General features: G+C 37.3%; 2 protein-coding genes across 12 annotated transcripts in view; one reads left to right on the top strand and one right to left on the bottom strand.

Moving 5' to 3' along the window:
- LOC117980048 (kelch-like protein 2) overlaps positions 1 to 23897 on the bottom strand; it is a 105087-nt gene that overhangs the window by 67253 nt on the left and 13937 nt on the right. For 7 of the 11 annotated variants that reach the window (XR_010112014.1, XM_055111785.2, XM_063603882.1 and 4 more), the window contains exon 2: positions 3957 to 4082. Coding sequence is in view for 10 of the 11 variants with exons in the window: in XM_055111785.2 (XP_054967760.1) it covers positions 3957 to 3994 (38 nt within the window). In the remaining variant the exon portion in view is untranslated. Of the gene's footprint in view, positions 1 to 3956; positions 4083 to 11505; positions 11668 to 23897 lie in introns of all 11 variants that reach the window. The other 4 variants (XM_055111784.2, XM_055111786.2, XM_063603883.1 and 1 more) reach the window with 1 other exon arrangement.
- FABP2 (fatty acid binding protein 2) lies at positions 15985 to 19050 on the top strand. The gene is made up of 4 exons (XM_003830055.5): positions 15985 to 16051; positions 17245 to 17417; positions 18447 to 18554; positions 19000 to 19050. The coding sequence occupies exons 1-4, from the start codon at positions 15985 to 15987 to the stop codon at positions 19048 to 19050; spliced, it is 399 nt and encodes a 132-aa protein (XP_003830103.1).

Here is a 23897-nt window from a genome sequence, read left to right as displayed (position 1 = left end):
CGCTTGAACCCAGGAGTTGGAGGTTGCAGTGAGCTGAGATCACGCCACTGCATTCCAGCCTGGGTGGCAGAGTGAGATTGTCTCGAAACAAAGAAAAAGAAAAAACTTACCTGGGGTACAGTCTGCTTCTCTGTCCCCTCTATAGACCTAATACAGTGTGTTGCACATTATAAGCATTCTGTGAAGATCTATTGGGTTGATTTTGAAAATGTCAGTGTTTTGAAAAATTTCCCCCATCCACACTTGGGAAATTTAGAGTTAAGATCTGAATTTCCCACCAGAGATGCACTGCTGACCTAAAAGCCATCCTTTCACAACTCCAACATCATTAATCTTAGCATGATGCTCCATTTCTCAAAAGCCTTCACTGAATCCCACTGCCCAGAGGATTAAGTCCGAATTCATCATACTATTTAAGCCTGCCACAATTCTGCCCTTCTCTTGCTTCCTAACCTTTTCTGCACAGACTCCCCAGGATGAACCCTTGATTCACTTTATCCAACAGATGACGTTTATTCCCTCCCTGACTTGTGCAATTAATCATGCCAGGAAAGACATTCCCACTCCATCCCCTCAGTGAATCCTGCTGCACTCCCATCAAGGCCCAACTGAAGCCCACCTCTGTGGGCTGTGTGAATTTTCCCCATGAGAATCCTTTTGGGCACCCATGATTTGCACACTTTTTCACTGCCTCATCCTCCTCTCTGTATGTGTCCAGCAGCTCTCTAGACACTCAAAGGGCATGGCCTAAGTCTGATACTGTTTTTGGATCCCACACAGCCTTTCAGGCATATTAGCTGATTAGGTGCTCACCAATACTTGTTGAATACATTGTTTACATATGACTGCAGGGTTTTTAAACCAAATAATTTCAAGATATTCAAGCTCTTACCAGGCTGGGATATAAAGCTAGGTCTCTGGGCCTCCTGTCTAAAAACAATTAGTTTAAGAAAACAATAAAATGTCATGTACTTTTTCTATCAAACAATTTTAATTCTGTAACTTAAACCTTACAGAACTCCTGTCTTCCTACCCCCAATCCCACAACCACACCTTACATCAGCCATAACTGAAAGTGACTTTTACTCCTAAAATTTTGCTTCCATCAGCCAAAGGTTCACATTAACATTCTTCGGAGTACAGCTGTTGCTCTACCACTTTGAGGTTAGAGCCCAAGGGCAGAGTGGTGAGAACAAGGAAGTTCTCCCTTCCCAGAAGTCAGGAAAACACTCTCAACTACCCTTTCTGGGCAAGAGGAAGTTGATGCAAGGACAGGAAATAATTAATGATTTTCAGCTGTACAAGGAATAGGCCTCTTCAGAGATTTTTTTTTAAAGAATTACTCAAAATGGCTATAAGATTTAAGGGTGGAAGGGAATGACATTTTTAAAAAGGTCTGATGAACCCGAAAGACAGTCCATTTTTAAAAATACTGTTGTTGTTGGCGCTTTCATTAAAACAATCCAGGTTATAGACCTGGCAGCCAATACTCTGGCTATTCAAAGGTCATTCTTTGTTCTGAAAATCAGCATCAACTACCAGCCCAGTGACATACTAGCTGCTGAAAGGGTGCCACACAAAGAACAAGAAGGTACTATCTCACAGTTATAGAGTTCACATCCAAAAAGGGGCAAACAGATGAATGAAGACTGGAGCTTATAAATAATCCTAGGGCCAGGCAAGGACACCACAGGGCTTGCAGGTAAGCAGGAAAAACATCTCTAGGCTGAGAATGTCAGAGCAGCACTGAACCTTAGACACCATCTTGTCCATGCCTCTCATTTTATAGTCAGGCTCAAACAAGTAAAATAACTGGCTCGAGACCAGAGTCTGTCCCCAAACTCAGGTCGTTCACCCCAAGGGAAGGAGCACTTGGTGTTACCTTCCCTGCAGTTTAGTGAGTCATGCCCAGGTCAACAGAGACCCACTCACATTAACACCAGCAGAAAGCCAAGGCTACCCGTGCCCCACCCATAGGAGTGGGGAAAAAGAACATTTGAATAGTCCTATTAAAAGTCAGTCTTTTTAGACTTCTCAAAGAGAAAAAAGAGCCATTAAAGATCCCAGTCTTAAAACAACCAGACTATTTTTCCTACTTTTCTTGCAGTTCCACTTAGTAACCAATGCATTTTACATTCTAATAACTACTGTCAAAACAGGATTAAAAACCTGAAACAGTACCCTGAGACTTGCTGGATTATTCCAGCTATATATTCTCCCAAAGAATAAGTGAAAACCCACATTTTGAAAATGTTGTCAAAGCGGTACTAGAAAGCAAATCAAATGATCCAACATTCAGTTTAACTTTCTCTTATCTCTCTCCAATCCATTCTCTACCCAGCAGCCAGTGTGTTCAAAATATAAATCTGATCAGGTCACACTCCTGCTTAACACTCTCCACTCGCTTTCTCTCAAGGCAACTCTTGATTAAGACCAAAATTTCAGGACCTCAGTCCAATGGCCCCTCCTACCAAGTCAGCTGCCTCTCCTGTGTGATTCCACCACCATGTGCACTGCAGCAACACTGTCAGTTCCTCCGATGAGGCCAGCTCCTTCCTACCCTAAGTTGTGGCACTGCATTCCCAATGCCTGGAACACTGTTCTCCCTCTCCTCACTCCCATCCTGACTTTATCCCCTTATCTTCTTTTCCTTCTAGATATCAGCATAATTATTCCTGTCTTCTCAAGAAAGCCTTTCCTGACCACTGTTATCCACCTTTCTAGCACCAGCAGCCCTCCTTTGCAGCACTTACTGTCATTACAGTAAATTATTTTTGTGATTCTTTGATGAATGCCTGCTTCCTGCAGTCAGCTATGGGCCCACAAGGGTGGCAACCATATTTGTTCTTGCTCACCATTGTACCTACAGTACCTAGCAGATAAATATTTATTGAATCCCTAATTTAATTAAAGAAGAAACAAACAAATGATGGGCCTAAAAGGGAGAGCTTTTAGGAAGCATAGAAAGATTAAGGGAAGGTTTAATCCCTTCTTAGCCAGGCTTTCAGCATTTCAGATAGATATATGTAGAGTACTTTCACAAAGGGAATGGTGGGAAAAAGCAGATCTTTCATAAAGTGCTAAGAAAATAAAACCAAGACTCTTAATACATATATTACCCTTTTAATTTAAAAAAAGCTACTCATTTTTCAATCAACTTTTAACACTACTTAAAAGTTGCAGTGATCCTTAGTACACTTGAGAATTACCTCAGCAACAGGCAGGTCACTGCCCCCCAAAACTACCACCACTCCCACAAAAAAAGGGTTACATTTTTCTCTAAAAGTTTCTTTCCATATTCTTCGCCACAGTAAGTTAGAAGCCCTAGACTAGCACTGTCCAATATAAACATAACGCAAGTCACAATTTTATAGTGATCACATTAAAAAGGTAAAAAGAAACAAGAGAAATTAATTTCAATAATATATTCTCTTATTTTTAACTTTAAACAGAAAGAAAATAGGGACAGAGTCTCACTGTGTTGACCAGGCTGGTCTCAAACTCCTGGCTTCAAGTGATCCTCCTGCCCTGGCCTCTCAAAGTGCTGGGATTATAGGCATGAGTCACCGCACCTGGCCTACTGTATTCTTTTTAACTCAAAATATCTAGTATATTATCATTTCTACATGGAATCAATATATTTAAAAGTATGAATAAAATATTTACATTTATTTTTTTTGCATTTAGAAATCCCCTGTGTATTTTTCACCTCCAAACTATCTCATCAGACTAGCTGTATGTGGCTAAGTGGCTACCACACTAATAGAGGAGCCCCACGCCATCCACACTTCTGATAAATTATTTGCTCTTTTCCTTTAAAAAACTTGCAGAAAAAGCTTTTAATGTTCTGTGTACCAGACAAAGCAACAATGGAAGGTTGATTATATATTCACTACAAACAACTGAAAAATAAAGGGACGAAACCAGTGGTTGCATGTACATTAGTATAATGATACCTTCTTAATTCGTTCATGACTTTGAAAGCTTTCTTCATATGCCAAGGATTCACTGTCACTGGGCAGTGTTTTTCGGTATTAACATCTTTTGAATCGAGAGGCTTCTGATGACCCTGCTTTGTGCACCTGTACATAAAAGAAAAGAACAAAAACAGAAAAAGATCTTATTAAAGATCATTTAGTTCAGCTTATCAAGCTACAAGAGAGACAATGAATGTCTCCTTCCCCTACTTATTTAGAGGAAGTCTCATGGACAGAATATCTCAATGTAAGGTTAAGACAATTGAGAACAGTTTCTGATGGACACTATGGTTTCAATTAAAAAGTGGGTAATTACCTCCCTGGTATCAAAGTTCCGTCAAAGATCAACACAGAATATTCAATAGAAGTGGCTTAGCAGATATCTCCAAATAAAACTGTTGAGAAATGATCTTCTCCATTGGAAATTAACTTGCTTTTACAAACTTCTATAGTCATACGTTATTAACAAACCAAGACAGAGCAGGATCATATTTTACACAAACTTCAGAAACTTAGAATCTGATTTACATTTTGCTCTCTACCTGCCAGGATATATTAACCCCATATATTTTGACCTATACTAACAAGAGATTAATAGAGATTAATCATGTTAGTTAATAGTTATTGAGTATTTACCATATGGCAGCCCTGTGCTGAGCAGTTTACTTTCATTATTTGGTTAATCCTCACAACAACTCTCTGAGCAAATTACTATTATTATCCCCATTTAACAGATGAAGAGAATAGTTTGAGTAACGGGGTAAATGGTAGGGCTGGGTAAGAGTATGGCCAGTCTGATTCTCCATCTTGTTCTTTTCACTAATATTTCAATACCATTTCCTACACTGAACAGTGAATATTTAAATTTATATTTTTTAAGCACACAAGGCTATACTAGCATTGCTACATGAATTATTCTTTCAAGACTTAGGACCATAAAATTAACCAAAAAAATCAGGGTCCCATGAGGAGGGGGGCAAGAATTAACTGCGAATTAATGAACACAAGACAACTTTTTGAAGCAATGGTTATAAAACTTTATAAATTTAATAAAAATCATTAGATTGCACAATTATAATGGGTGGATTTATGGTATGTAAATTATACCTCAATAAAGCTATTACATAAAAAATCAGGGCACCAATTTTTTAACCAGGCTTAAAAAATGAAATCTAAAAACATCATACTTGTATATATATCAAAGAACAAGCAAACATCATTATTAATTGCTGCACTTCTCTTCCTTTCCTGACCCATTTCTAAAAGGATGATTCATTTTTAAACATTATCGTTCATTAATTCGTTCAGCAATTTTTTTTTAGTACCAACCATGTACCAATCGCTACTCTTAAGGCACTTGGAATATATCAGTGAATAAAACAAAGATCCCTGTCCTCATAGAGCTTGGAGTCTGGTGAGGGGAAAGGGGAAGACAACACAAGTCAGGGAAGCAACTGGCATGTTAGGAAATGGTGTTATGGAAATAGAAAAAGCAGGGCAGGGTGAAGAGAGTGAGAAATGTGGGGATGGTGGAGGGGTGTAATCTGTAGTAAATAGGGTGCTCAGGGAAGGCCTAGTTGAGAACTGAGATTTGAACAAAAGACTAGGGGGTGTGGGAACGTCCGGATGGAAGTAGTAACTACAGCAAAGGCCAATATGTACCTGGTATGTTCCAGGAACTGTGACCCTTGCAGCTTTGGCAAAAGGCTGGGGCTGAGCAGGAGAGGGGAGTGCAGATCACAATGGGCCTTTTAGGATATCCTAAGGCCTTTCACTTTGAGTGAAATGAGGAGACACTGCAAAAGAGTGACACAATCCGACTTATGTTTTCCAAAGACCACTTTGGCTGCTGGTTGAGAACACTCTACACGGGTCAAAGATGAAAAGGGGGCAACTATTTAGCAGGATATTACAATAATTCACTAAGAGATGACAATGGCTTAGGGAGGATAGTTGCAGTGGAGGTGATGAAAACTGGCTGGGTTCTGGACATTTTGAAGATACAGCCAACGAGATCTGTTGAAACAACCATATGACATGTCAAAGAAAGTCAGAATGACTCCAAGTCTTTTGGCCTGAACAAGAGAAAGGACTGAGTTTCTGTTCATTGAGATGAAAAAGGCTGCAGGTGGAAACTGTTTGAGATAGGCAGAGATCAAGAGCTGTTTTTATACATGTTGGTTTTAAAACATCAGACATCCAAGTGAAGGCATCAAATCACCAGATAAATATTGAAGTCTAGAGTTGGAGAGAAAAGTTTAGCTGGAGGCAGAAATGTGGGAATCACTGGTTACATGGATGGTACATGAAGCCATGAAATAGGTACTCAACATGAATATAACCTCTAAAATTAAGCAAACCCCAAACCTTTACCTCTCACTTAACTAGTTATTCCTAATATATATGTATATATATCTCACGTCTATAGTTTTAGACATTATGCATCATTTTCTGTTCTGCTTCTGAATGAGAAGCCACAGCCTCCCAAGTAGCTAGGATTACAGGCACACCATGCCTAGCTAATTTTTGTATTTGTAGTAGAGACGGGATTTCGCCATGTTGGCCAGGCTGGTCTTGAACTTGCAACCTCAGGTGATCTGCCCACTTCGGCCTCCCAAAGTGCTGGGATTACAGCACTTTTCCTACCCAGTAGGAAAGATGTCTGGGCTGGATCTCTAAATTTTAGAGACATATGGTTTGAACATTAAGACATGAGAATGAAAAAGATGATCGAGGTACATTGTATGGAATAAAAAGTGATTTAAAGATGCAATTCCAACATTTAAGGTATCTGTCAGTTAAGGAAAAGTTGCTTATGGAAGAGCCTGAAAAGAAGTATCCAGAGAAGAGGAATGTCAAGAAAGAAAAAAGTCAGCAAAAGAAAAGGAGAAATTAAAAAGAAGAAGAAGAAGAAGAAGAGTCAATGGTATGCAATGCTACAATGACATAAAATAAGGGCCAAGATGTGCACTGGGTTTGGCAACTAAAAATTCATCTATGACCTTAGTGAGTAGTTTCAGTGGACTGGTGAATATGAAAGCCATGTTGCAGTAGATTGAGGTATTAATGAAGGATAAGCATGTGAAGACAAAAAGTACAAATTATTTTTTCAAGAAGCCTGGCTACAAAGAGAAGGAGAAAGATTGAGTAGGTTCTAGAAATGTCAACAGAATTTAGGTATCTTTATGTCTTATAATGGGAGAGACTTGATCGTCTTCACATCCCACCTCACTCAAATAAGCAAATAAATAAAAAAGAAAGAGAGGGTGATAGGAAGAAACAGGAAAAAAAAAAAAACTTTACATGTGACACACTATTGCAATTTCAAGCCTTGCTTTCCCTTGACTGAAACTGTGTCTATTTTTCTGTTTATAATGTGGCACAGTGCCTAGACCATAGCAGGAATTAAAATACACATTGAAAGAGTAAGTGGGTTGACACGGTTTGATGTTGTCCCCACCCAAATCTCATGTTGAAATGTAATCCCCAATGTTGGAGGTTGGGCCTGGTGGGAGGTGATTGGCTCATGGGGGCAGATTTCTCATGAATGGTTTACCATTCCGTTGGTACTGTCCTCGCAATGGTGAGTTTTCACGAGATCTGGTCATTTAAAAGTATGTGGCACCTTCCCCCTCTCGCTTGCTTTTGCCATGTGATGTGCCAGCTCCCCCTTTGCCTTCCACCATGATCGGAAGCTTCCTGAGGCCTCCCCAGAAGCACATGCCACCATGCTTCCTGTATAGCCTGCATAATCATGAGCAAATTAAACCTCTTTTCTTTATAAATTACCCAGTCTCAGGTATTTCTTTATAGCAATGCAAAAACAACCTCATACGTGAGTGTAACAATTAATAGGAGTAAAGAAAGTAATAGTAGGTAACTTTGTAATTGAGAAGGCATAAATTGAGGGAATTGTTTGATGGTTTCTTTCCTCTGTGAAGTAATGTGCAGGTTGTCTGCTGAGGGCAAAGGTAAAAGGCTACAGGAGGGTGACTAAAGGCACAGCCATTGTCGCAAATGTGGAGGAAGCTGACTGAAATACACAGAAGTCATTCCAGGGAGTGCTGATAATTACTCTAAGACTAGAAACCATGCATGCCTAATAGCACCTAGGTCAGTGCAGGAAAAAGTGAGAGAGTTTTAAAATTGGAAACAGGATATCAACTGAATAAAGAATTTAAACAAACAGGAGGGGGCTTTAACTTGAGAGGAAATAGAGGCAACAACTAAGAAAATTTCTCTCCCAGCCAATAACTAATGTGCAGAATAAAATAAAGGAGCTGAGAGCATGGAAAGTTGTGGTCAGAGTGGCATGTTAAATACAACAGAAGGAGCAGCTTTAATGATGACAGATCACAGGACACAGCCCTGGATGTAAGTAGATAAAGCATAAAAGAAGTAAAGGTCATTAGATATGAGGGGGTTAAGGAGCTGTGAAGCCAGACTGACAAGTGGCTTATCCACATGGACTTTGAGGTCACCCAGGATGATGGCAGGACACAGATGATGGTGAGCCAAGTACCAAGATTTTCAGTGATAGATGGTAGATGATAATGCTAGAGGGAGTGGATGGTAGATAACAATGATGAAGTAGGCTGGACCACAGCCAAATGGGAGTGGTCTCAGAAAATAATATTTTGTTTTGAAAAAGGCAGAAACATAATGGTTTGGATGTGGCAGTAGGGAGCTGTGATAATGCAAATCCATCTTTTTCTACCTGTGGTATGAGGGGCATAGGAGATGAACAACCTCTTATCTACATTGCTTTAAAGGGGCTCATCATTTTTGGGATAAACCCAGACTAAGAAGGAGTCATAAATTTTTCATGCAAGATCATTCAATGGACACATTAATCTTCTAAAATGGCTGTTTTCTTAGGCTGTTTTGTTATTAATGAGAATTAGCAAGCCACACTCACCACTCTATGGTAGACATTCTCCTGCACACTGCTGTACATTTATAATCTCTTGGAAAGAAAACCAACCAGTCATCCCAGATACAAAATCTAAAACCTAATTAAATAGGTCATAATATTTCTAAAATTTAGAGGCTAATCATTAAAACAGAATGAAATAAGCTTTGTCAGCAAACTTCAGAATTCTCTCTCATTCCCCATTCACTGCTAGGGATTTGACAGTAACCTTAAGACTTTCCTGTTACTCCTTCTATCTGTCCCTCAAATCCTTCTCTCATATATTTCTGATAGAGACCTCTATTTTTTGACATATAAAAAGCTAAACAACTTAAGATCAAAAAATAGGATACATAAATTCTGAGATGATTAGAATATGCCTTAAAATGCTATTTCACAATAAGGATATATGAAGAATAATACTCTACAAAAACACTCCCTTCTATTATACAATGGGGTAAAAGGATTTTTGTGATCTCTAGAACATTATTCCTTTGAGATGAGATTTTAACATCCTATTGCCCTTGCTAATGATGTCGCTGGGCTTCATGATAACAATATTCCTTTGGTTATCATGAATCAGCTGTTCTTGTCTTTTATGAGCTACTCTGAGACCTTTAGAAGGTCATTACACCTGGGAGAAGAAGGGTTGCCTGACTCACTCTTGATAGTTCGAGGCAAGAATCTTTGAGCAATCAGCATCCAAGCTGAGACCTGAAGCAACAGAGGCATGGACATTCAGGGGATTGGGGACTGCAAGAAGTTTAATAGATCTAGATCTTGCAGTACACAGTAGGGAATGGAAAAATCAACTGGTGATTTAAGTAGTGGCTTTGTAAACCATGCTAAGGATTGTGGTTTGTACTTTCCCTTGGAGGAATGGAATAGGGATCCACAGGAGTTTCTGTTGATTTCCACTTCTTCCAGACCACTCCGTGGGTGATGTTGACTGTAGAGCCCAGAGAGAGAGGGTACAGCTATAGCTCTACCTCCATAGCATTTGCATCCACATGCACACATATACTTAGTCCACTCATGACCCCCAAACTGCAATACTCAAGCCTTTTAATATTATCAAAATGGAAAAGAAAGGGCTGGGTCTGCCCTTAGCTGGTTGGCTCAATCATATCATCAGTAGAAAAGGTCTGTAGAGAAATTGGTCCCTAAGTTCCGTATATTCTTTTCCAGATGGACTACAGATAAGTGATAAAAACCGAGGGGCTACAGAATTGGGTAGCTGGAGAAGGAAAAGTGTAATGTTAAAAATGTAATCTGAGCATTAATAAAAAAAAAAAAAAACTAATGATGCTACTTAACAGAGATAACAGGATGTCCCACCTAAGGTTAAATTAGGTCACTGCCACTGATAAATTTAAGACTGAAAGTTTAACATGCTTATTTTGTTACCAGCCTTCTGTGAGCCCAAGGGCTATTTGCTTTACATTGATCCTATTTGGATCCTTCTGCGAAGCTTAAAATGGCCATGAGACACAGGTTAGGTCATGGTGAAAATGGTAAGAAGCCACTTTAGTTTCTTCCTGCCAACCTTCCTTCTTGAATCAGACACTTTCATTTCAATTGCTATGAGATCATATAGTGGAAACATGTATTCCCAGAGGGTGATACAGTGCAATACTATCCTTAACAGGCAAATCCAAGGCATAGCCAGTCCCAAGTTGATCACTAGTGCAAATCATAAAATACCTAAGTAACTTTTAGGTGACTTTCTCATAAACACCAGAATGACACGGGTTTTCTTAACAAAATATCACTGGTTTGAGACCTAGGATGCTTCTAAAACATTGTTATTGCTCCCAGATTTCCTTTCTCAGAGAATTAGGAGAGAAACAAAGGTTTACTGAGGACCTGTTATCTGTAAGTTGTTTCAGGTGGGTGCTTTATGCAATTTGTTCATAAAATATACATATCAGGTATTATTATTGTCTTCATTTTATTGATGAGAAAACTGAGACTCAGAGAGATTGCGTAAGTAATCTGACGAAGATTCTGCAGAGTAATGTATGTTTAGTCAGCACTGAAACCCAAGTCAATGGGTCTTGTTTCTAAAACACATGTTCTTTTCACTCTACCATATGTCTATTTCAGTGACCAGATACATGTAGTTTTCTGACCTAGAAAGAAAGATTGGATTCATTATCCATAGGCTTCTGAGTTCACAAATCACCACAGCCAGTCAACTACCTGAGAGACTGTTGAGTCCTCAGCTTTAAACAAAGTTTTCTACTTCCCTCCAAGTTGAAAGTGTAATAGAGACACAAAAAACCCTTCAAAAAATCAATGAATCCAGGAGCTGGTTTTTTGAAAAGATCAACAAAATTGATAGACCACTAGCAAGACTAATAAAGAAGAAAAGAGAGAAAAATCAAATGGATGCAATAAAAAATGATAAAGGGGATATCACCACCAATCCCACATAAATACAAACTACCATCAGAGAATACTATAAACACCTCTATGCAAATAAACTAGAAAATGTAGAAGAAATGGATAAATTCCTCGGCACATGCATCCTCCCAAGACTAAAGCAGGAAGAAGTTGAATCTCTGAATAGACCAGTAACAGGCTCTGAAATTGAGGCAATAATTAATAGCTTACCAACCAAAAAAAGTCCAGGACCAGATGGACTCACAGTCGAATTCTACCAGAGGTACAAGGAGGAGCTGGTACCATTCCTTCTGAAACTATTCCAAACAATAGAAAAAGAGGGAATCCTCCCTAACTCATTTCATGAGGTGAGCATCATCCTGATACCGAAGCCTGTCAGAGACACAACAAAAAAAGAGATTTTAGACCAATATCCCTGATGAACATCGATGCAAAAATCCTCAATAAAATACTGACAAACCAACTCCAGCAGCACATCAAAAAGTTTATCCACCATGATCAAGTGGGCTTCATCCCTGGGATGCAAGGCTGGTTCAACATACACAAATCAATAAACGTAATCCAGCATATAAACAGAACCAACGACAAAAACCGTATGATTATCTCAATAGATGCAGAAAAGGCCTTTGACAAAATTCAACAACCTTCATGCTAAAAACTCTCAATATATTAGGTATTGATGGGACGTATCTCAAAATAATAAGAGCTATCTATGATGAACCCACAGCCAATATCATACTGAATGGGCAAAAACTGGAAGCATTCCCTTTGAAAACTGGCACAAGACAGGGATGCCCTCTCTCACCACTCCTATTCAACATAGTGTTGGAAGTTCTGGCCAGGGCAATCAGGCAGGAGAAGGAAATAAAGGACATTCAATTAGGAAAAGAGGAAGTCAAATTGTCCCTGTTTGCAGATGACATGATTGTATATCTAGAAAACCCCATCGTCTCAGCCCAAAATCTCCTTAAGCTGATAGGCAACTTCAGCAAAGACTCAGGATACAAAATCAATGTGCAAAAATCACAAGCATTCTTATACACCAATAACAGACAAACTGAGAGCCAAATCATGAGTGAAGTCCCATTCACAATTGCTTCAAAAAGAATAAAATACCCAGAAATTCAACTTACATGGGATATGAAGGACATCTTCAAGGAGAACTACAAACCATTGCTCAATGAAATAAAAGAGGATACAAACAAATGGAAGAACATTCCATGCTCATGGGTAGGAAGAATCAATATCGTGAAAATGGCCATACTGCCCAAAGTAATTTATAGATTCAATGCCATCCCCATCAAGCTACCAATGACTTTCTTCACAGAATTGGAAAAAACTACTTGAAAGTTCATATGGAACCAAAAAAGAGCCCGCATTGCCAAGTCAATCCTAAGCCAAAAGAACAAAGCTGGAGGCATCACGCTACCTGACTTCAAACTATACTACAAGGCTACAGTAACCAAAACAGCATAGTACTGGTACCAAAATAGAGATATAGACCAATGGAACAGAACAGAGCCCTCAGAAATAATGCCGCTTATCTACAACGATCTGATCTTTGACAAACCTGACAAAAACAAGAAATGGGGAAAGGATTCCCTGTTTAATAAATGGTGCTGGGAAAACTGGCTAGCCATATGTAGAAAGCTGAAACTGGATCCCTTCCTTACACCTTATACAAAAATTAATTCAAGATGGATTAAAGACTATAATGTTAGACCTAAAACTATAAAAACCCTAGAAGAAAACCTAGGCAATACCATTCAGGACATAGGCATGGGCAAGTACTTCATGACTAAAACACCAAAAGCAATGGCAACAAAAGACAAAATTGACAAATGGGATCTAATTAAACTCAAGAGCCTCTGCACAGCAAAAGAAACTACCATCAGAGTGAACAGGCAACCTATAGAATGGGAGAAAATTTTTGCAATCTACTCATCTGACAAAGGGCTAATATCCAGAATCTACAATGAACTCAAACAAATTTACAAGAAAAAAACAAACAACCCCATCAACAAGTGGGCAAAGGATATGAACAGACACTTCTCAAAAGAAGACATTTATGCAGCCAAAAGACACATGAAAAAATGCTCATCATCACTGGCCATCAGAGAAATGCAAATCGAAACCACAATGAGATACCATCTCACACCAGTTAGAATGTTGATCATTAAAAAGTCGGGAAACAACAGGTGCTGGAGAGGATGTGGAGAAATAGGAACACTTTTACACTGTTGATGGGACTGTAAACTAGTTCAACCCTTGTGGAAGTCAGTGTGGTGATTCCTCAGGGATCTAGAACTAGAAATACCATTTGACCCAGCCATCCCATTAGTGGGTATATAACCAAAGGATTATAAAACATGCTGCTATAAAGACACATGCACACATATGTTTATAGGGGCACTATTCACAATAGCAAAGACTTGGAACCAACCCAAATGTCCAACAATGATAGACTGGATTAAGAAAATGTGGCACATATACACCATGGAATACTATGCAGCCATAAAAAATGATGAGTTCATGTCCTTTGTAGGGACATGGATGAAGCTGGAAGCCATCATTCTCAGCAAACTATTGCAAGGACAAAAAACCAAAGACCGCATGTTCTCACTTATAGGTGGGAATTGAACAATGAGAACACTTAGACACAGGAAGGGGAACATCACACACCAGGGCCTGTTTTGGGGTGGGGGGAGAGGGGAGGGATAGCATTAGGAGGTATACCTAATGTTAAATGACGAGTTAATGGGTGCAGCACACCAACATGGCACATGTGTACATATGTAACAAACCTGCACGTTGTGCACATGTGCCCTAAAACTTAAAGTGTAATAAAAAAAGAAAGAAAGTGTATTAGGTTGATAGCTCCCAAGTGATACAGTTTTAATTCTTTGAAAAAAGATTAAAAAATCACAATGTACCTAATTTTGAAAGTAAAGCTAAATTATGAATGTAAAGGACTTCCCATTATGACCTTTGTCCCCAACTCATGAGTGTGTATATGTGTTCTTTTTCTTTCCTTTTTTGACATTTAAAAATTTATTTATTTTTTAGAGATGGGATCTCTCTGTTGCTCGGGCTGGAGTGTACTGGCATGATCACAACTCATTGCAATCTCCAACTCCTGGGATCAAGAGATCTTCCCGCCTTAGCCTCCCAAGTAGCTGGGACTACAGGCATGTGCCATTACACCTGGCTAATTTATTTTATTGTAATTGTTACAGTCAGGCTCTCCCTATGTTGCTTAGGCTGGCCTCAAACTGCTGGTTTCGAACTCCTGGCCTGAAGTGATTCTCCTGCCTCAGCCTCTCTAATAGCTGGGATTACAGGCAAGAACCACTGCACCAGGCAACTCTTTTTCTTTTTTAATGAAATAATAGAGCTAGTAGAAAATAGTTTGCTTTTTAAAGTGCTTACTTAATAAAATAAAAAGTGGGCAACTCGAAATAAAAAATCAAACAATATCTAAAATGTTTAAAAGATTTTTAAAAATCAAAATATAAAATAATATCAAAATTTAAAAACTGGGATTCTGTTCCCCAAAGTTCTGTTCAAATCTGTTAGATTTATCTTCCCTTGACCCTAAGTAATATCTTGGGCAAGCCCTAGAGCTTCTTTCCTGACCCTTAGTTAATAAGATGTTATCTGGTCACATTCAGTCACAATAATAGACTCATTTTAGTAATAAACATCTTAAGACTAGTAATTAAAACTCTTTACTTCACACCAAGTTTCCTCCCCAAGCTTGGCCTGTTCCTGGCTGGCAGCCTGAAGTAGGGAAAGGAGAGATATGGTGACCTTTTCTTTGTACCTTTTTAGCTACCCTCTATACCCTGACCCCACATACATAATTGAGCTGTGGCTTCTGACTCTACTGGGTTTGGGGATGAGAGGCAGTGAGAGTAAAATGAAGGAGTGGTTTTAATTAATGGCACAGCTAAAACTGGATTTTGTTCTCTCTGCACATGGCAGATGTTTAAAGCTCATTCTTTCTTTTATGCAAGTTTTTACACCATCCAGCCTCATTTGTACCTCTTGAATTTTTGCTCAGTGGCCTATCACCATTCAGGATCAAGACAAAAATCAATGAGCACTTATTGTGTGTCATGCACCCTACAAAGTGCCAGGATATTTATCCAAACTCCTGGCAATGCTAAACACAATGCAAAAAGACATATTAGAAAACGAATCTTATTAACTTTAACTTTTCAACTGTATTTCATCATAAAGTCTTACTTTACAAGATAATTGCTGTTGTGAAAAAGGGATAGGTCATGGTCTCATTTCCCACGTTATTTGATATATGCTATAAATTATATTAGCTCCAACATAGTCTGCACTTTGAACTTAGAAAAACAATCTTCAGACGGCATGCATTCTAATTCTTGAAATACGTATGCCCACAAACTGTAGTTTAAGACAGAATAGGTATGCTTCTCATGTTTTAATTCAGTTGAATTTCAGAAGATCTCAGGAATGTACAGAACGAGAATTAAGAATTAATTAATAAGAATAAGAATTAATTAATTGCTTGACATAGAGTAGTTAGGTGATTTCCTGAACTTTAAGCTTCCACATCACAGTATGAAGTTGGTTCTAAGATAAGAAATATAATAAATTCTCGCCCAAGGACAGACCTGAATCTCTAGCTGCCTGGAGGCTGACTCAACTGAAATCATGGCATTTGATGGCACTTGGAAGGTTGACCGGAGTGAAAACTATGACAAGTTCATGGAAAAAATGGGTAAAGACTTTATTTCTTTGTGGCTCATTCTTTGCTTTCTTACAAACATTTTTCTTTCTAACTCCTAAATCTCTAGGAGATTACAGATAGCTTACAGATAGCTCCTGATGTGGTAGAGAGGATCCAGAAGATGTTCAGAGGAGGGAAACCATATTCTCCCTTCTTACATTAGGAAGAATCCACTATCTCACTAATGGAAGAAAAGATTCTTTGAGTGCTGTTCTCTGAAACACACCAAAAAGATCCAGATATGTTTCCTTCACTCTTTAACTGAAAAATGACTTTTTTTGTTGTTTACAGTAAGAAAATGGCAGCGTGTAATGATAACTTCCAGATCTGAAAATGTTAAATTCTAGGAGATGGAAAAGCAAAGACCATATAAGAAAGTAATGGAAAAGGTTCTCTTAAAATTTATAGCTCTGAATAAGTTAGATTTAATTCTGATTTCTTCTAACTTAAAAAAGTTTTGGAATAATCTTGAGAAGCTGTGTAGTTTTCTCCAGGGCGTTTAATTTAACTGATTTATAAATTGATACCAATACTCTGGCAGCCCATACACTATACAAGATAGGCAAACAAATTTGTGTCATTCCCCTAAAAGAAAAATCTGCATCAATTATAGCTTACAGTTTAGGAACTCTAAGTTTAAATTTATAAAAGTTGTGGATTCTTATAGTGATTTTGGCTTAATATTTGCTAATTTTCTCATTTTTGTGTCAGAAAGAAATGCCACAAGAAGCAAATAGAACTATAAAGTTCAAAATGTTAAAGCCACTAAGAAAAACAAAGGGGCATTTAAGAAAAAAGAATACTGTATATGTGGAATTAAAGATGTGCTTCCTTATAAATATATGAATACACATTTTAATCCTTCATTTGATATTTCTAGAATTTGATTTACTTAACATTGAAATGAACAGTTTGTTAATCTTATTAAGGTTGCTCAGCTCTAAGATTCTATAATTCTGTACTCTACTTAATTTTTCTCAAGTTATGGAAAAACAACTTTAATCAGTTCTCTTGATCTGATTGAACCTGAACTTCTATAGAAGCAATCTGAATGTTCTTGTGCAAAGGCAATGCTACCGAGTTTTCTTCCCACCCTCAAAATAAACAAACAAAACATAACTTGGAAAAATAAACACTTCCTATGGGATTTGACTTTATTTTCTCCATTGTCTTACCTTTTACAGGTGTTAATATAGTGAAAAGGAAGCTTGCAGCTCATGACAATTTGAAGCTGACAATTACACAAGAAGGAAATAAATTCACAGTCAAAGAATCAAGCGCTTTTCGAAACATTGAAATTGTTTTTGAACTTGGTGTCACCTTTAATTACAACCTAGCAGATGGAACTGAACTCAGGGTAAGAATTTTTTTTTTTATGAGCAATGCATTCTTGATTTTTCTACCCAATATTAAAATGATTTCTGCTCTATTTCATTGGATGGTTTAATTAATGCAGGTCTCCTTCACTAACTGAAGAAGCCAATGAAGTTTGTCTACATTATATATTGCACAAATTGGCAGGGTATTTAAATATGCTTTTATTTTTACATGCATCTGTGAAGAATCTGAACTGAACAGTAAGAATTAGAAAACTATCTTTTGAATGACTGAATATAGACCTATTCATAAAGAAATTTAAAACTGTGTTTTTAAACAGTACAGCAAAAGAAGCCCTTAGAGTTAATATGTAACTTAACTGTAATAGTAATTTAACATGTTGAAATAATAAAAGAAATGAATAAATGAACAAATGAGTGAGTTACCAAATGGAAAGATTTGATGTATTGTAGGTCATTGGGAGTGTACCTTTTCATGTTTAAGATAACACATTTTAGGAAGTCATCATTTTCAACAAATTTTTTAAAAACTTTTTTTAGCCTCAACATTTTTCTATTTAAATTACATGTTTGTAATGACAATTTAACTACTGAATGTTTTATCATAAGTTATGTCTTTCTTTAATTAATACCACAATCACACAAATTAAAACAAGCACAGAGTTGTTAACATCTCCATGAAACTAATTTTAACCATGACTATATTTCTGGACACGTAACATGAAAGATTCAGAAAGAAGTGCTGCTCATCTGCCTTAAAATTCAGCATATGGAAATTATTGAAGAGAACAAGCATAATGGTTATCAACACATACTCTGTAGCCCAATGGCCTAGGTTCAATCCTCATTCTGTGACTTTAGGTGAATCACTGTGCCATTTTACAGTCTCCTCTTCTGCAAAGTAGAGATAATAGTATCAGTTTCATAGGGTCACCATGAAGATTAAATGAAAAAGTGTGTCTACAGAACTCAGAACAGTGCCTGACATGTGTAAGACCCTAATAAATGCCATTATTATTATTATTATTATTATTATTATTATTATGTAGGGGACCTGGAGCCTTGAGGGAAATAAACTTATTGGAAAATTCAAACGGACAGACAATGGAAACGAACTGAATACTGTCCGAGAAATTGTAGGTGATGAACTAGTCCAGGTGAGTTGTCAAATTTATAGCTATTTTCAAAAGGCAAAAATTACTACAAAACAATAATTTTTGTCACTGCTGAGCCAGATCTTCAGTAAACTGACTACTTCTTTTCTCATAAATCTTACTGATTTTAAAAATATTGTATAGCTATTTTCTGATGCCTATTTACTAAAGACAACTTATATATGTCAAATAATCAATGCCTATTTTAACTGAAAATGTAAATGACTACAAACCAACATGTGTCTTAAAATGGCTGTATCCCATATCTGTATAAAATCTTGCTATCAAGTACAAGAAAAAATTGTATAAACTCATACTCATATAATATATATGAATATATAATATAAAAATAGTATAAACTCATATAGTATAAAACTATAATACTACTTTTTCTTAACTTAGATGTAAACCTTAAAGATAAATTCTTCTGTTTGTTAACACCTTTCAGACTTATGTATATGAAGGAGTAGAAGCCAAAAGGATCTTTAAAAAGGATTGAGCATTATTCTTGGCGCACAGTCCAAAATACAAATTGGACAGAAGATCTATATGGTACCAGAACTGTTTATTTCACCCCATCAAGTATAAGGTTACTGACTGATTGGTCCTTTTATAAACATTGGTATATTTCCATTCATGCCAAAGCAAAAGAAGTAAAAGCTAATTAGGATTTAATTTGTTTTATATTCTCTAAGATATATATTTACTAAAAGAATTTGTGACATTTTAAAAAACAAAAATAAATATTGTGTCCATGTTGCTTTATATGTAGCCTTGCCTTTTAAAAGAAAAAGTATGTGAATATGAATTGACAGATTGTTTTCGTAGAGAGAGGGTCTTACTCTTTCACTCAGGCTGGAATGTAGTGGAGAGATCATAGCTCACTGTAACCTCAAACTCCTGGACTCATGCAATCTTCCTGCCTCAGGCTTCTGAGTAGCTAGGACTATGGGTACATTCCACCATGCCCAGCTAATTTTTGTTTTGTTTTCTTTTCATTTTTTTTAGAGATGGGGTCTTGCTATATTGCCCAGGCTGGTCTTGAACCCCTGGCCTCAAGCAATCCTCCTGCCTCAGCCTCTCAAGTTGTTTTTTTTCTTTACATTTGATAAACTAAAAGCATAGGCTGCATATGAGTCTTTAACATCTTGAACTGGTTGTGAATAATTTTCTGGCACTGGTTGTAAGTAATATCTATTATTATAAAAATAATATATGCTCAACCAGAAAACTTAGAAATAAGAAACACAAATGTAAAATAAGTATTTCCATAACTCATAATCCAGAGATAATTGCCATTCTGATTTTGATAGATATCCTCTCAGCCCTCTTCCCTGGGGGCAGATATTTCCCAATACATACCACTTTGAATAGGATGATAGGAAATAAATGATGTACTACATTAAATTAAATTATTGTATTACATTTTTGTACACATCAGTCATTCCCAGGCTTGGCTGAAAATCAGGATCATCTGAGAAACTTAAACAATTTCTGCATTCTTAATCTCCACTGTTATTCTATTATATCAGAATCGCTAATAGAACCAAGAATTCCAGAAAATTTCCTGGTGATTCTGATGCAGCCTGTCCACTAACCTGTCTTTGAGAACAATGGAGATATCAGTTATCAACGTTATTTTTAACCACCCCCTTCTTTTTTGTTGTTGTGGGTTTTTTCACATAAACACATACATTGCCAATTTTCCAGGGCTCAAAAAGTTTCCTTTTATTCATATTTTCACATGACGTAAAATTTTATGTGCTTCACGTAATTGTATTTTAGCAGGGTACATATTAGGGGATGGAGAGGGGGTAAAATTTTTAAGCATTTGCAGCTGCAACTCTATAGACTTTTGACAAATTCTTTTTCACAGTGATGTAGATAACAGCTTAACATTTACATAGTTCTTACTACTTGCCACACACTGTTCTAAGTGGTATATACATATGACATATACATTAAAATGTAGGAAGAAAAATGTTTGAGTACCTGATGAAAATGAATAGATTAGAGAGTATGTAATCTTTGAAAGTTGAATACTGCGTGTTCTCACTTATAAGTGGGAGCTAAATAATGTACACACATGGACACACCAGAGTGTAGAATAACAGACACTGGAGACTTGGAAGAGTTGGAGGGTTGGCAGGGGGCGATGATAATTTACTTAATGGGTACAATGTACATTATTCAGGAGGTGATGGTTACAGCCCAGACTTTACCACTATGCAATATATCAATGTAACAAAACTATACTTGTACTCCTTAAATTTATATAAAAATACCTTAAATCTATGTTCATTTTATAATTTCATAAAAATCTTCACATACGAAATAGTAATTATTTAGATTTTCACATGCTTCTCTTCATAAAAGCTCAATGTACTTTTATCCCTCTAATCTTATGTATCTACCATATATGAATCAGGAAAAGGCAGGTATTAATCTCAATACAAAAACTGAGAGAGACAAAGGCACAACGAAGTTTATTAGCTTGTCTAATATTGTACAAAGTCCATGATGAACAGAAGAATTAAATGTAGGTCTTGACTTTCAGCCTAGATCATTATGATCTATGCTATTACTCAGCCTGTTATAAACAAAAATATATTAAGAAAAAAAAAGTCCTTAATTCCTCAGTGGCACCCAAGAATAGCACTCTAAATGAGTCAGGTCAGACTGTAAAATAATGGTGTTGAGTGATTAGACACTTATCTATTTCTAGTCTCATTGCAGGCTGACTTTTTTCACCATTTATATCCTTTCTAGAATTAAATTTCCACTATTTATTAGTATTGGAGAGCAGCCTATTATTTGTTAAGTGACTTCCATTTCAACAACCGTTTTTCGGGAAAACCAACCTTGTCATTACACTACCCTGCTTGGCCAAAAGAGGGTCCCTGACCCAAGAGCAGCCAATCTACCACAATTTGGCCAGATCATGAGCTCTGTGTAGAAGGAAAAATGACAACTAACTGAACCTGCAAGAACCTCTTTTTAGGGAGTTTGAATTTGAGAAGTACACAGTTAGTAGTTGATAGCAAGGAAAAAGGCTTAAGGAGGACAAATAGAGCAGACAATAAGTAGAAGTCATGAGTACCTGAAACTATGAACAAGCAGTAACCATAGGGTAGATAGCAGAATGTCGGGGCAGTCAGAAGCAGTTGGAGTAGTAGAAGCTGAAATATTTACACATGCAATATGGTATCTGGGATTTGCTTCAAATTGCTTTCTCCCCAATCTAGGGTTGGGGAGGAAGATTGATACAAGTTGGCAATTCTTGCAGCTGTTGCAAAGTGCCTGACACATAATAACATATGATAGGTTCACTGAATAGGAACACAGGAATTCATTATATTCATCTCTGTACTTCTGTATGTATTTGAGATTTTCCATAACAAGAGGTTAAAAATATAGTACTTACATACACATATAACTCCAGAATCCAACCACTTCCCATCACTTCCACTGCTATCACCTTAGTATGAGCCGCCATTATCTTTTTCCTGGATTACTGTTACAACTCTCTAAAAAGCCCAAGAACTTCTACCTTCCTTACTCCACCCCTTTAGTCTCTTTTTCTACACAGCAGCCAGAAGGATCCTTTAAAAATCTAAATCTGATCACATCGCTTATCTGCTCAAACTGCTGCAATGGCTTCCATTTTCACTCAGAGGAAAAAGCCAATGTTCTTACAATGACCTGTAAGACCCTATATGATCAGATGCCCTGTTACCTCTCCAACACGTGGTCCTGTTTTTCATGAAATATCTGGGGGAAGAGTGTTTCAAGCAGAGGAAACACCCTGGAGCAAAGACACCAAGGCAGTAGCAAACCTGGTAAATTTGAAGAACATAGCCTGGAAAGAGTCCCCAAATCACCCAGAGCTGACCAAAAACAAGACCAATGTTCAGGAAACACAGGCTGACTCAGCTTTCCTAAAATTTAGGAATGATGTGGTGAAAAAGAATGGGTTATAGAATCACAGACTTGCCCAAATTCTTGTCTGCCCATTTACTGACTAAAATTCAAGTTCTGATTCTCTATTTTTCTCATTTGAAAAATGGGGAAAATGTAATGATTTTCTGAGCTTGTTGCAATTGAGGTATTATGTATAAAACATCGAGTGTAATGCCTGGCATATACCTGGTACTCAAATGTAACATAAACATGTACCCTTCTCCTCTAGAGAAAATGGGGCAAAGTATATCCTGAGTAGATGGGAAAACTCTTTTCTTAAAATACCTCTCATGGAGTCTGCGTGAGAGAGTGAGCCTTGGCCTGGTAGATGAGAATACTTAGTTCCAGTCCAGTCTGTGACATAACTAGCTGGGGACTTTGGGAGAGTCTCTTCATCTCTTTGGAATGTAGTTTAATCATCTTTAAAATGAGAGGATTGAACTAGATCTCTAAATTTTCTTTCAGTGCTAAGATTCTATGATGTCTGAATAACATTTAGTGATTCCTTCCTTTCTTAAGCAGCCTTTTTGGTGTGGGTCACAGGGGACAGGACATTAGAATAATGGAAGGTAGGATGGGAAGAGGGAAATATTTACATTATAAAGTATGGCTGGTTTCATGGGTGTATGGCTTGTGCAGGCTCAGAGGGCCCTGTGCTTGGTTTAATGCTCTTTTCTTACTGTCCTAAAATTCTCAATACTTTTTGAACAACTTCTGCATTTTCATTTTACACAGGGCCCTGAAAATTATGTGGCTTGTCCTATTTCTATGGATTGACTATTAATAAGTACAAAAGATATTTTCCTATGAGCAACTAGAGAGAATGGTAGCAAGATATCTCTAGGCACCTAAAGAAGGGTGAATGGATGGATGGAAAAGATAGTTGCCTGGGATAAAATGGAAGTGAGATAAGGTTATGCGGTGATGGGGAAGGGAAAAAGGAGGTAGGTGGTCACTTCATCATTAAGAAGTGCTTCTTTACCTTTTGCTACTTGCTTTCTCTAAACTATAGTATAAGAATGCCATCTGCTGGCCAAGGATACAGACTCTTTCAGAGGTTTCCAATGCAGTGTCTTTGCCGCATTTCAGTGTCTAGGGAGTGTTCCAGAAAGGTCTGATATACCGTAGTCTACACTTTAAAATGTTAATTATTAAATGCTTCTTCAGTTCCAAACTCCACACTAAACAAAGCTAATACAAAAACTCCTCTTGAACCGATCCACTAAAACTGCTTTCATTTATTGAACAAAAAATAATTTTAAAAAAGCACTATGTGCCAGACAGCAAGTATTTAATGATGAACACTATTGGTAGAGATATTTAGGTCATTAAGAATTTCCTCAAATGGATACAAACTCTCAGGCTCATCTTGGGTCTGAATCGAAA

The sequence above is a fragment of the Pan paniscus genome, chromosome 3 (genome assembly GCF_029289425.2).
Source record: "Pan paniscus chromosome 3, NHGRI_mPanPan1-v2.0_pri, whole genome shotgun sequence".
Taxonomy (NCBI): Eukaryota; Metazoa; Chordata; class Mammalia; order Primates; family Hominidae; genus Pan; species Pan paniscus.
This window is presented reverse-complemented; position numbering and strand designations above follow the sequence as displayed.